The 15,069-nt window shown below is 34.4% G+C and overlaps 1 protein-coding gene across 7 annotated transcripts in view; it reads right to left on the reverse strand.

Moving 5' to 3' along the window:
* RUFY2 (RUN and FYVE domain containing 2) overlaps positions 1-15,069 on the reverse strand; it is a 40,731-nt gene that overhangs the window by 17,923 nt on the left and 7,739 nt on the right. For 2 of the 7 annotated variants that reach the window (XM_076010036.1, XM_076010033.1), the window contains exons 4-13: positions 14,928-15,029; positions 13,304-13,427; positions 13,049-13,110; positions 11,720-11,785; positions 8,558-8,627; positions 6,991-7,092; positions 6,735-6,851; positions 5,442-5,609; positions 4,404-4,501; positions 1,849-1,968 (exon numbers count right to left, since the gene is read on the reverse strand). In XM_076010036.1, the coding sequence (XP_075866151.1) occupies positions 1,849-1,968; positions 4,404-4,501; positions 5,442-5,609; positions 6,735-6,851; positions 6,991-7,092; positions 8,558-8,627; positions 11,720-11,785; positions 13,049-13,110; positions 13,304-13,427; positions 14,928-15,029 (1,029 nt within the window). Of the gene's footprint in view, positions 1-1,848; positions 3,636-4,403; positions 4,502-5,441; positions 5,610-6,734; positions 6,852-6,990; positions 7,093-8,557; positions 8,628-11,719; positions 11,786-13,048; positions 13,111-13,303; positions 13,428-14,927; positions 15,030-15,069 lie in introns of those variants that run through there. The other 5 variants (XM_076010038.1, XM_076010037.1, XM_076010034.1 and 2 more) reach the window with 4 other exon arrangements.

Raw genomic sequence — 15,069 nt, forward strand, 5'->3', positions numbered from 1 at the left:
CATACTTTTTTAAAAAATTTTAATTTTTTTAAAAAGACTAGTCAAGTATAATAGTGAGAAGCATGATACTATTTCTAAAAACATGAAAAACACTGATGCATACCAAAAAAACTATAAGGATATTCTTCAAATTGTTTCAAAATGGTTCTCTCTCTAGTTTTTATTTTCTTCATACTTTTCCATATTTTCTTAGGTTTTGGCCTAGAACACATAATCTTTTCATAATCAGAAACTGATAGTTATTTCCACTTTAGGAGAAAATAATGGAATTTGTTTTTCTCTTAGAAAGTACCAACTGCCCATTTTCACACATACAACTCCAATTTTTCTGAACCATCAGGGATTCCTCTGGTCACCAAATTGTTAGCATGTTCATGCTCTACCAAAATGGCACAGAGAGACCAGATTACTTTTATAGTTTCACCAAGGACAAACATCTTCTCTTAGCAGCTGCACCAAAGTCCTACTGAGTAGTTTAGCCCTACAGAGAAGGAGGACATCCTTGTAGCATTGTTTGGGTCACCTTTTGGGCAGGGATCAAATGGTGGCATCCCTGCAGATAAATTACATCATTGCAGAATATCAGATTTGTCTTACCTACACTTTTCTCAATCACTAGAAAGGTGATTCAGTAACAGAGTATGAGGGTTTCAAGATTGTATTCTGCGGACTGTCAAAGTGTCCCAGTCTTGCTTTTCATGTGTTTCATTCGGCAGGGCACAGAAACTTACACAACAAGGCACTGCTGATAAACTTGATGACTTAAATGCTCCTTGTGACTTCTATTGCCAAAGGAAGCCCTGAAAGTGCTGGCTACCTTTTTAGGAAAGTGCTTAACAGAAAATTTTCATTTGCTGAATGTTTTTGGTTTGGGGGGAGGCAGGTTGTAGTTTCATAATTTTCACAATGTACAAATGATGCAAGTTTTCAACTACAGTAATATTCCCTGGCCCAAAGCCAGGGAATTCTATATACCAGTTCCTCAAGATATTTTTGTGGTAAATTTAAAAGGAACTTAGAATTCTGATTCTGCACAAAATGGAGTAAACACTTTACTCCCTATCTCTCAAACCAAGTACAGTTAAAAACCCTGGACATTATATATATATGCATATATATATAATGTCCAGGGTTTTTAATATATGTTATATATATATATAAAAAATGCTGGAATATATATAATATATATAATATATAATAATATATATTATATATATAACTCATATATATAACCCTGGACATTATATATATATATAATATATATATAAATATATATTATATATATATATATATATATATACACAAAAAAATACAAAAGACTATCGCTAGTAATCAAAGATACACAAAACCAAACAATAAGGCAAAATTTTTCAGGCTAAAGAATTCCTTTAGGTTAACTTTGATGTAATGATGGCATAGACCTATATGAATGGATATAATACAATGTCCATGACATAATAAATAAAATAAATAAGATACTAAAGGGTATCCAGCATACTTTAAAAAAATTTTTTAATTTTTCTAAATTAAACATATATATATAATGTCCAGGGTTTTATATATATGTTTTAAAAACCTGGCCATCAGATTAATGTTAAACAATAGAAAAAAACTCTCCTAGAGCAAGAAGATAGCAACAGAATTGAAAGTGCTCTGTAAACAATAAAGGGCATAAAAACATAAGTAGTATCATGATTATATTTTCTAATTTGTTTGTTAAAGTGAACACTATAACCTAGCTGGCATCATTAGATAAATAAAATATTAGTATTCTACTTTTAGATGCAAAAAAATGGGAGAGCTCATTATGTTAATACAAGTATTTGTTTCCGAGAGTAAAATACTCACAGCTGTTTCTCCTTTTGGGAAATTTGTTTCTGTAGACTGTCGGATTTACTCAGACATTCCTGTAGATATTTCTCGTCCTCATCTTCAGCTTCCATTTGCGCCTTCTCTGTTTGCTGCAATCTGGTGTAATTCAAATCAACTTTGGGTAAAACTGAGGCTAGAACTAGGGTGTAAAAGGGTGAAGAAGACAAATAAAAGAAAAATGGGGAAATAGAAACATTTCTAAATGAAAACAAAGTCTGGGAGAAAACTCACAAACTCAAACGTGAAAGAGCCACACAATGTCTAGAAATTGTTTTGTGGTTTTTTTTCAACATAACATATAATATGCCCAGAATACTATCTTCAAATTTGTTTTATTTCTTGTTCATAATTAACAATGCAAAGCAATACAGCCTTTACCACTTATGTAGAGCATAATGAATCAAATTTCAAAGTATAATAGGTATATTACTGCCTTTCTGGAAAACCATGAAAAGCATAGTACTTATGTCTACACTAGGTGAAGAAGCCTTATGCTAGGATGTGTATGCCAGGAATCAAGTGTGCTACAAGGCCAAGAGCAAAGACCTGCAATTTCTTCAAATGATAATCGAGTTCTTCCTATAGAGTCTTTACTGAATTATACCAAAGCTCTGTGTGTGTGTGTGTGTGTGTGTGTGTGCAAGTACATATACTTTATTTAAGATTCAAAAAGAACTTAGTGCTAGTTGGCATCATTCTCTAAAGATCATTTTGGTTCCTCACCGTTGAATTAAAAAATAGCTCAAATGTGATTTTTATTTTTCCTATTTTCATTTGTAAGTCATTGCTTTTCCCTGTGCTTAGCTCCACTCCCTGCCTTCCTTTGGCCACCTAGGACTTCTTAGATTTAACCTCAATATTTTTATAAGAAAATATCTCCCAAGATTCAAGGGCCATTAACTCCCTGTAGGGAATTACAAGAGAAATTTCTGTTCAACTAACCAAAAAAACCTGCCTCTTCCTTTCTTTCTTAAAACCAAATCAATTAGGCAACCCTTACATATTTCAGGAATATAAGTGCTGCTTTCAAGGAAAGGAGAGTAACATTTAAGTTATCTCTAAATCTAAATTAAAATATTAAGGTGGCAGGGGTGGACCCAAGCTTTTCTCTAAGGTTACAGAAAGTAAAATAAAAGTCAGAGTGAGGTAGGCCTTGAAGTTGTGCTATCACAGAAGAGTGCTAGGGAAAACTAGAAAATTGAGATGCTAAAGCACATGATCATGTCCATCTGGTTTACAAACTATTTTAAAGCATATTAAAAAATCAGTAAGGGAGCCATTAGGCAATGAGTGGGCCAATGGGAAAAAATATCTGTGTCACACATGGTGAAACCAAAGGTTAACTTATTGTAAAACAATTTTTATATTTTCCATCAAAAAGTAGCTGAAAAGATAAAACTACATTTGAAAATCCTGACCCCCAAAGGGTCAACACTCAAATCAGCCTTTTTGCACAAGATTTGAGGAACGTATTTTTGTAAATCCAAGTGCACCCACTCTGTTTTATGGCAGTGTTTATTAACCACAGCAGCTGACCAAAAATGTACAGGGCTCTTAATACCCTTTTAGAATACTTAACAGCATAAATTATTTTCTATTTAATATATTATAAAATTGTTGATTCTCTTTTAGTCTGTTTAAATACAAGTTGTTTTCAGAAAGATATATCTTTGACCAGCTTGTACTGGTCCTGAGTGTCACTGCTGGCACATTTCACCAATGACATTGCAATTGTCCTAGTTTGAGTTAACAAATCGTTGTCACTTCAAAATGGAATGGACAGAAATCAAAGACAGAAAAAGGTAATAAAAATGTCCAAAATGTAGAAATGGGGATAAAGAAAACAGAAAAGAAAAAAGAAGAAAGAGGATGTCAATAAAAGAATATTCATGTCAATAAAGCATTAATAGTTATGTTTTTCATAAGTAGATTCAAAGAAAGCAATGATTAGACATATGTTGACACCAACATGACAGCGCAATGGAAATACATTACATTTTCCAACAATAAAAGTGAAAAATGCCAATATAAAACAATTCAATTTAAACAAAATTGTATCTTTGGTCGGGTTGAGGGTCCTAGCTCAAAAAAACAAAACTAAAGCACCAATTCAGAATGCTTGATTTTAGATAAAGAGATGGTGAATGGCAAAGAATATGGCAATTAATATGCATGGAAATCAGTCATGGATAATCCCACCATGGATTTTGTTTGCTTTTAATTTTTTTGAGGTTTTGTTTGTGTATTTGTTTTATGTAATAGATTGAACCACATGAAATTGCTGATATTAGGCCTTTAAAAAAATCTACAAAATGGCAACTTCAAATGAATCAGCCTAATATAAAGCAACTTGATTCCATGCAACAACCAAAACAAAAAGGCAAAATCCTGCTGGGCTTAAACAAAAAACATGTCCTAACCTACATATTCCTAATGGATTTTTTTTTTTTTTTGTGGCAGGTGTCAGAGTAGAATTAAAAAAAAGAGGGGAAAGAAAAGAAAAAAGGAAACTAAAACTGGAAATGCTGTACCTTTGTTCCAGCTGCCTCATGGCCACAGTAATTTTATTGGTTTTCTCTTCTAGTCGGGCAATTATTTCATTTTTTTCTTTCAAGCCATCTTCAGAACCCTATTTATAAAAACAAAGGTATAGTGGGTTTTTTTTGTTTGTTTGTTTGTTTTTTTTTGAGACAGAGTCTCACCTTGTTGCCCAGGCTAGAGTGAGTGCCGTGGCGTCAGCCTAGCTCACAGCAACCTCAAACTCCTGGCTCAAGCAATCCTGCTGCCTCAGCCTCCCGAGTAGCTGGGACTACAGGCATGCGCCACCATGCCCGGCTAATTTTTTCTATATATATTAGTTGGCCAATTAATTTCTTTCTATTTATAGTAGAGATGGCATCTTGCTCTTGCTCAGGCTGGTTTCAAACTCCTGACCTCGAGCAATCCGCCCGCCTCGGCCTCCCAGAGTGCTAGGATTATAGTAAACAGTTAATTTTTACTTTAAAATAATTCTATGATATAAAACAGTGCTATGAGTCTTCATTTAAAGTGGAGTAAAAATGTAATAAAGAAAAAAACCCTCAGCTTTCAATGTTTTGGGAAGACAAGAGAATAAATTCTTATAAAATATGCCATTTTTCAAATTAATTAAAGGACTTTTAGCAACAAGCATACTTAATAGCAATGTTACTTTATTAGAAAATTCACAACAATTATAATAGTAAAGCATTTTAATCAAAATTAAATCTTTCTTAGGACTATACTGTAAAAAGAAGTTCATAAAAATGTCTCGCATATTTAGATTGAGAGTTTTCTCCAAAGATCTAATCTTCATACTATTAATCTTTTAGCATTAAGAAACAAATTCAGACAGGTGATTTTTCTGTTTGCTCTTTGATAACTTTTTCATTACATTTTTTAAGCTTCCATTTAGAAAAAAGACACTGGCTTTTATAACCAATATGGCACAGTTACAACAGGCTTGTCTCTTAAAAACCAAACCCTTCCTACAAATATTCATTTTCAATTTAAATAAAATGGGATTACAAGAATTTAAGAACATTTCTTACCTGCAACTTTTGATACATCTCTATGTTAATTGCTTTAACTTCTTCTAGTTGTTGTCGAAGGCCTATCAGAGTATCTTGTTTCTCATGGATGTCTTTCTCCAACAACTTCATGGCAAGTTCAATCTCATGTTTCATACTCACTTGTACTGCTAGCTCATTCTCCACATCCTGCAATTTCAACATATCCTCAATTCACATGCCACTTCAGGATGTTAAAATCAGATACACAACAGTTAATAAGATCAAGAAAGATTTTCCATTCAATATATAGACTACAACTTTTAAGTCTACTAAAGGTAATCTACCAGGCCCTATAACAACATAATACTTTAAAATGAGTTTCTCTGAACCTACTCTGGTTTGGGAGGCTGCCTGATAGAAAAATTAAAGTAAAAGAAAATAAAGCAGTTAAGGCCAAAGATAACTCAAACAGTTTTAATTTCTTTCCTTAAAGAATTTTTATAAGAAGGATTAAGAAATTTCTTTCTTTTTAAAAATGTATTTATTAGGCCGGGCGCTGTGGCTCACGCCTGTAATCCTAGCTCTTGGGAGGCCGAGGCGGATGGATTGCTCAAGGTCAGGAGTTCGAAACCAGCCTGAGCAAGAGCGAGACCCCGTCTCTACTATAAATAGAAAGAAATTAATTGGCCAACTGATATATATATAAAAAATTAGCCGGGCATGGTGGCGCATGCCTGTAGTCCCAGCTACCCGGGAGGCTGAGGCAGTAGGATCACTCGAGCCCAGGAGTTTGAGGTTGCTGTGAGCTAGGCTGACGCCATGGCACTCACTCTAGCCTGGGCAACAAAGCGAGACACTGTCTCAAAAAAAAAAAAAATGTATTTATTTAAGAAATTTCTTAACATTAAAGACAAGTAGCAAAGGGGACAGAAAGGCTGGCAACATCTCTCCTTGACCTGGGTGGTGGTTACACAGGTATTTGTGTTATAATTCATCAAACTGTACAACATATCTTTCTGTTGGTATTATATCTCACAATTTCAAAAGTTACAAAAATAAGTTCATTTTACATATATCATTATACTGTCTTCTGTTTTTCATTTTTTTAATGCTGGTCACAACCCATTCATTTTGCAACTATAGATTGCAACTCAGAGTTTAGAAAACACTGATATAGTGGTAGCATAAGGATTTTGAGAGGATTAAGGGGTGAGTTTGCTATCCCAAACGAAAAGACATCAGGCAGATGAGGGTGAAAAAGACTTGAAATGGTGCTTGCTTGAGGGTAAATTATTCCCAGGATTTTGCTAATGTAACTTTAATGTTACCTACTTGTCGTAACTGAGATTCATCTCGAAGCTGCCTTCTGGCTTCATTGTACATTTCATCTAGACCCTGCCGAGAATGCTTATATGTTTGAAGCTCAGTTTCCACATCTACTTTGGTAACCTAGGAAGAAAACATAAAAACTTTTTATTCTATAATCACTACTATTAATACAGCAGAGAAATACCTACTTTATGCAAAAGTCCTTAAAAGTTTTAATTTTTGACACAAGACAGTCTGTTTGAAAGCAATCTATACTCACCTCTAGGTGCTGCTGTGTTTTCATTAAAATCAATTTGTTTTCACTTCGTAATTGATGATTTTCTTCTTGGAGTTTAATGATATTATTCTTTGCTATTGCTAACTAAAAATTAAGAAACAGAGGCAAGAAAAAAAGAGTTTAAACATTTTTATACTTGTTTTATAGGTTTATGTTTGTGTCTATAAACAATAGAAAATAAAATCTTAAAATTAATAAAATGTCTCTCACATCCATAGAAACTTGCATAAGATAAATGTGCTCCTTATTATCCCAAGATACCAATTAAAGAAATTATACTCTTATATCCTTTTGTACTATTCCTATTATTTCCTTTTGTAGTTGACCATATTATACTTACTTATTATGCTTATAATAAATATATTATGCTTATTTTCTGATTTATAATATGATCTGAATAAAAAGTGTCTCAGTGAACATATAAAAATTATGCATTAAACAACAAAGACTGAAAAGATTTGTGTAAATATAAAAACATGTATAAAGAAAGAAAGTCGTGCTATCATGAATACAGACATTCATGGTAACTGAATGTCACCCTGTAAAATCTGGGCACGTCATAGGAACTTAAGTGACTATGACAAACATGAGATAGCTCTCACTATCAGACTTAAATGAGTTGGGTTCATAGCACTAATAACAGAAGCCTAAATAACTCTGAAAATAGGAAACAATAATTCTGTGGTTTCATAGTTTCTTAAAAAACTTATCTAAAAAGCAACTCTACAAAAGTATTAAAAAGAGAGCTGAGATAGATTTCCAGTTTTTCCTCAAATCAGCTCTGGGACCACTGGATAGCCACTTTCACAATGTAAGAAACCAGAGCACATGAGATAAGTTTTACACATGGGAGGATGGAGAAAGGGTAGACATGATCATGCAGGGATGCTTGTGAAGAAAAGTAATCTGACCAGTGGAACAAGAAGGACAGTATCATTTTAAGAAGAATTTCTAACTATGGGTGATTCCACTGGGTAAGTATAGGTCACCCAGAGTGCCAACCTCCAACTCCTGGGCTCAAGCAATTCTTCTGCTTCAGCCTCCCGAGTAGGTGGGACTACAGGCATGCGCCACCATGCCCGGCTGATTTTTTCTATATATTTTTAGTTGGCCAATTAGTTTCTTTCTATTTTTTCAGTAGAGACAAGGTCTCACTCTTGCTCAGGCTGGTTTCAACCTCCTGACCTAGAGTGATCCTCCCGCCTCGGCCTCTCAGAGTGCTAGGATTACAGGCATGAGCCACCACACCCGGCTTCATCCAGATGTTAAAATGAGAATCACAGTTTATCTACAGAAGAGTCTGTGTGAGTTTCATCTCTGGGGCTCATTTCTAGAAGTTGAGTATCTCATATATAGATTGACTTAACTGAAAATTTGCCTAAGAATATGTGCTTTCTCTAGAACTTATACCATCAATTACAACTATATTACAAATATTGTATTAAATGATGAAAATGTGTGTATGCTTAATGCATTCATACTTAAAATGAAAAGGGATCACAAACACTAGGTCCATGAAATACTTTTATCCATTACTGGGTGACAGTACCTCTTCAATCAGCTTAGTATTTGACTTTTCTAATGAATCAACTCTTGAATGGAGGCTGCTGACTGTGCTGCTGAAATTAATAAAGAAAAAACTTATTTAAAATCACACAAACTAACAAAGGCAAGAAAAAAATATGTTAACCTAAACTCATTATGTTGACTGACACACACCAACAGTCCTGTCCAAATTTGTGAGTGTGGAAAACATCATTAACTTGGGTGACTTGTTTTGGTTAGGAGACCAATAGAGAGTGCAGTAAAAGACTAAATATTTCTTTTGAAATTCCATTTGGTATTATCCATTATTTTTTATTGTCTTCTTAGGGTCCTTCTTACATTTAACTGATAATATTTGGGAATGGAAATTCCATACACAGATTACTAAATATTATTAACATTATATTTTATTTTTTTTTTTTTATTTATTTTTTGAGACAGAGTCTCACTCTGTCACCTGGGCTAGAGTGCCCTGGCATCAGCCTAGCTCACAGCAACCTCAAACTCCTGGGCTTAAGTGATTCTCCTGCCTCAGTTTCCCAGGTGGCTAGGATTACAAGTGTGTTCTACCATGCCTGGCTAATTTTTTATATTTTTAGTAGAAATGGGGTCTCACTCTTGCTCAGGCTGGTCTCAAACTCCTGAGCTCAAGTGATTGTCCCACATTGGCCTCCCAGAGTGCTAGGATTACAGGCATGGGTCACCGTGCCCCCCCAAAATTATATTTTAAATTATTTTTAAAAGCACAAACATTAAATGTCTACTTTATAATTATGTGGCTTGATGAAACATATAAACAATGGTCTTTAATCCAAGCACCATTCTGTTTCTCCTCTCCATTTTCATAATAACTTAGACACCTCCAAAGTCACCCATAGTTTGAAAAATATGAATACAAGATATCCATCATCAGATAACTAGCATCAGGTACCTGCTAAACACATATCTTTCAAGAAAATAGTCAGAACTCAGGTTATACCACATGAACACACCTGTTTTTTTGTTTTGTTTTGTTTAAATCAATCAAAACTAGACATTACTGTACATTTCATTAAGTCTGTTGTCTAAAGCCTGCTTGATACTACTTTCTCAAACTTTCTCTAATAAAATGGAATATGCTATGTATATCATGTATTACAGCAAAATCAATAAAATATACAACAAATTTTATATTAGCCTCAGAAACAAGTATTGGTATTTTAATTTAACTAGTGAAACAAGGAAATGTTTTTCCATTTATATTAAATCATTTTTTAAATATATTCACTCTAAGGTAAACAGCTTGAGTTTTTCATAAACGGAACCAGGATGTACTGATGGTGAGATACACAAGTACAGGTCTGGGAAATGTATGACCAAGCTCCCGGGCCTTGCTTTTCTATTTTCTAATTGTGTCACCTTGAATGTTATGAAACGTTTCTAAGCTTCAGTTTCTTTTCTATAAAATCAGACAACAGTATTTGCCTTGCCTTTATGTGAGAATCAGTAACCACCAAAAAAGCACTTTGAAAACAACAAACCCTCAATAGCAGTTTCCTTTGAGTGAAGAATAATAGATGAATCCTTTTTTCTTGCATCTGTTCTCTATATTGTTGAAATATTCTAAATGTATAACTTTATTAGAAAAAGCAATGAAACATTTTTAAAACATACAGTGTACATAATTAAGGCATTAATAGTTCTGTAACTGATTAATACACATGATTTAAAAGACCGAGAATGAGAAAACTGTTTTGAACTGAATAGAATAGATGCCAAGATAAACTGTTGAGTGAAAATAGTAAAGTACAGAGCAGTGTGAAAGTATGCTACCTTATATGTAGAAACAATTAATGAGAACAGTCCATTCATTTCTAACTATGTAGCAAATATTATTCAGTACACCTGTGCTGTTCAGTATGGTAGCTATGAGCCACATGTGGCTACTAAGCACTTAAAATGTAGCTAGTCCTTCCCCTTTAAAAATATAAGATGAAAAAAAACGAAAAAAAAATGTAGCTAATCCAAATTCAAATGGGTAAGGTTCACACTGGATTTTGAAGACAGCACCCCCTAAAATGTAAAATATCTTACTAATAACTTTTTTTTTTTTTTTTTTTTGAGACAGAGTCTCACTTTGTTGCCCAGGCTAGAGTGAGTGCCGTGGCGTCAGCCTGGCTCACAGCAACCTCAATCTCTGGGGCTCAGCGATCCTACTGCCTTAGCATCCCGAGTAGCTGGGACTACAGGCATGCGCCACCATGCCCGGCTAATTTTTTTTGTATATATATTTTTAGTTGGTCAATTAATTTATTTCTATTTTTGGTAGAGATGGGGTCTCGCTCAGGCTGGTTTCGAACTCCTAACCTTGAGCAATCCGCCCGCCTCGGCCTCCCAAAGTGCTAGGATTACAGGCGTGAGCCACCGCGCCCGGCCCTACTAATAACTTTTTTAAAGAGACAGTGTCTTGCTATATTGCCCAGGCTGGTCTTGAACTCAAGGGATCTTCTTTCCTCAGCTTTCTGAGTAGCTGGGACTACACCCACACACCACCACACCCAGCTAATAATAATATTTTATACTGATTACATGTTGAAATAATATTTGGGGTATATTAGGCAAAATAAACTATATTTTATAATTAATTTTTTTAACATTTTTAACGTGGTTACCGGAAGTTTTAAATTACCTATGTGCCACACATTATATTTCTATAACAACTGCGCTATACTATTTTACATACAGATCTCAGAAACTCTTCTCAGCTAGAGTATTCATTGACGGCTTCAATGACCCGTTGACAATGTAAGAAGAAGAAAACTTCCACCATAGAAGATGACAGCCACATTTACACATGAAGCCCTTAGAAGTAGGAAAAATGAATTTTTGAAGCATCAAAATGATATAAACTTCCACCTTATCTAGACTTTTTTCTTAAAGGAACATTAAGTTAAAAATTTTACTTAAATTCTATGAGGATTCTATTAAAAATCTTACTCTCATTTTCTGCTGAAAATGAATTAGCTCCAATAATTCTCAGTATTCTTAATTTCCATTCTCTATCCCCTCAACCCCTCAAAGGTGCTTAGAAGAAAGAAATAGGGTTTAGCTGAAATGAAGGGAAGAAAAACAAAAACAAAAAACTAAGACAATATTCATAAATGTGCTAAGTATCCACAATACTTACTTCAGTTGTCTATTTAATTCTTCAACGTAATTCTTTTGGTCTAATATGGCAGCAATTTGAACATTCCTGGGGAGAGAAAAAAATAGTTTTGTAGTAGTTCAAAGGTACTTAATTAGATGCAAAAAAATATATAAATCATCTAAAATTGTTGTAAAATCGTAATGGTATAACAACATTATCTTCATTTAAGACATACATGTAAGCTCTGTACTACCTATAACCTTTGTTGAATAAATAACTCGCTAATAATAGACTTAATAATACCACTAGTATATTTTAAATATAAACACAATTATATCTTGAAATAAACCACCACTTGTAAGCTTGTGAATAATAAGCTTTCATCTCTTTAATCACAAAACTCAGTTATTAAAATGGGTCTCAAGTGAAGTATCTCAAGAATGGAAAAACAAGCACCACATGTACTCACCAGCAAATTGGTATTAACGGATCAACACCTAAGTGGACATATAGGAGTAACATTTATTGGGTGTCAGGAGGGTGGGAGGAGGGAGGAGGGGATGGGTATATACAACCACAACGAGTAAGATGTGCAACATTTGGGGGATGGACACACTTGAAACTCTTACTCGAGGGGGGAGGGGGGCATGGGCAATATATGTAACCTTAACACAAGTACACCCATAATACGCTAAAATAAAAAAATTTTTTAAAATGGGTCTCCAGCCAGGTGTGGTGGCTCACGCCCAAAATCCTTGCACTCTGGGAGGCCAAGGCAGGAGGATCATTTGAGCTCAGGAGTTCAAGACCAGCCTGAACAAGAGTGAGACCCATTTCTACTAAAAAAACAGAAAAAAATTAACTGGATAACTAAAAAAAAAAATATATATATATATATATATGTGTGTGTGTGTATGTATATATATATATATATATATATATATATATAAAATTAGCGGCATGGTGGCACATGCCTATAGTCCCAGCTACTCAGGAGGCTGAGGCAGGAGGATTGCTTGAGCCCAGGAGTTTGAGGTTGCCATAAGCTAGGCTGATGCAGCACTCTAGCCTGGGCAAGAGTGAGACTCTATCTCAAAATTTAAAAAAATAATAATAAAATAAAATGGGTCTCAGTAACTACACACGTGGCCAAAAGCCCTACTTTATATTGAAGCCTCCTTCTGCTAAGTTCTTTTCCCTAATTTGCTTTGTAAAGTGACAACAGAAGTGGAAGTGAAAATGAAACAAAGTAGAAATGGGAGTGAGGAGGACAGAAAACCATATTGTATAATAAATAGATGGATCCCACACTGATTTGTAAAGAGCTATCTAAAAACATACATGTGAAATAACTTATGAAAATCATACCTTTCTTTATTTCCAATATCTTCTTCATTCTTTAAATACATAGAAAAATCAATCACTCCAACCTGAAGTAAATAAAGTTATTTTTATTTAAAGGAGAGAAATACTACTTAATCAGAAGTACCTTTACTGAATTTCATTCTTAATTTTTCTTTAGTGTTTAACAACACTGTTTACACATTAAAGTGACACCTGGATCCAGGGGGGACTGGGCAAACTGAGAACACTCTGCATTTGGCACTAATCACTTTCACTTACTTGTGAGTCTAAATCCTCTCCCTTCACACACAGATTAGCATCTATCACATTCAGGCCAACCAGCAGCCCAACAATTACTGCTCCTTCTTCTTCCATCATTAGTGCATGATACTCATAGAACTCACTGTGAAAATTAAAAAAAAAAAAAAAAAAAAAAACCTTAATCACAAATTCATTTCAAAAACTAAATTTTAAAATCACCTTATCTTCCTAATCTTCCACTTTATAGACACAGAAGTAATCTAAGTTACATAACTTCAAATTAACCTTTCTACATGTGAATAGCTTTTTAAATTTTTGAAATTTAAATGTCGATATAGAATTTAAGTGTCTATATAAAAGAAAAACACAAAAGGAGATAAAAGAGGAAAAATAATTTCTTTTTTTTTGAGACAGAGTCTCACTCTGTTGCCTGGGCTAGAGTGCCGTGGCCTCAGCCTAGCTCACAGCAACCTCAAACTCCTGGGCTCAAGCGATCCTCCTGCCTCAGCCTTCCGAATAGCTGGGACTACAGGCATGCGCCACCATGCCAAGCTAATTTTTTCTATATATTTTTAGTTGGCCAATTAATTTCTTTCTATTTTTAGTAGAGATGGGGTCTCGCTCTTGCTGAGGCTGGTTCTGAACTCCTGACCTCAAGAGATCCGCCCACCTCGGCTTCCCAGAGTGCCAGGATTACAGGTGGGAGCCACCGCATCCAGCCAAGAAAAAGGAATTTTGAGAAAGAAAAAAAGAGAAGCAAAGAGACATCAAAAGAAAAAGAGGCGATACTGAAGCCTAGAAAGTTTCTGAATCTCAGAAGGATATAGTGACTGTTGTTGATCTGATTATGACACTTTTTATTAGAGTTGAATTTTCAATCTTAAGATTTATTAAGACCCTTGGGATAAAGGGGAAAATGAATATATGAATCATTTCAAACCCCAGGTTCAAGTCAATGCATTTGACAGGTGTATTGTAAATGCCCTTCATAGATAATCATAAATTAAAGATACTCTATCTACACTCTAAAAAATGTCCAAATAAGAGACTTGTGAAAGAAGCAGGACAGTCTAAAAACAAAGTCTTTTCTCTAAAAAACATAAAAAAATTAGTTAGGACTACAGGCATGGTTGCAAGCCCTTATAGTCCCAGCTACTTGGGACTATAGGCCCATAGGCCCAGGAATTAGAGGGTGCAGTGAGCTATGATAGCACCTCTGCACTCCAGCCTGGGCAACAGAGCAAGACCCTGTCTCAAAAAAAAAAAAAAAAAAGCCCAGAATAAGCTAAAAGCAGTAATTTGGACATTCAACATCTAAAAAGAAACCTGTGAAATTAAAGTCCCAAATTCCAACACAAATTTTTATCCATAAAATTAACTATAAATCAGAAAAATAAAATTAAGAAATACTATATACATTTCCCTTTATTGGCTAATAATAAGCTTACGGTATTCGTGTTTTAGACTAGTTCCTGATCCACATTATGCCCCTACCATGTTTTTCTCTCTCATTTTGCTCCTCCTTTTATTTTATATCATCTTATTATGTTTTATATATCCCTTTATATGCCATCTGCAATCCTTTTTCGAAGACAGGACACAAATAAAAGATTGAAAATGAACATGACTTAATAATACTAACCTCAAGAGATCCCTCTGAATAATTAAGCAACGTAGGTAATCAGCCATTTTTTTCTGCATGAGAGCTAATCGAAGCCATGCTCTTGCTCGACCCAGGGGTGTTCTAATGAGAAGAACCAATTGGTCAGAAAACAGCCCTATTC

Source organism: Microcebus murinus, chromosome 14 (assembly GCF_040939455.1).
Source record: "Microcebus murinus isolate Inina chromosome 14, M.murinus_Inina_mat1.0, whole genome shotgun sequence".
Classification (NCBI taxonomy): domain Eukaryota; kingdom Metazoa; phylum Chordata; class Mammalia; order Primates; family Cheirogaleidae; genus Microcebus; species Microcebus murinus.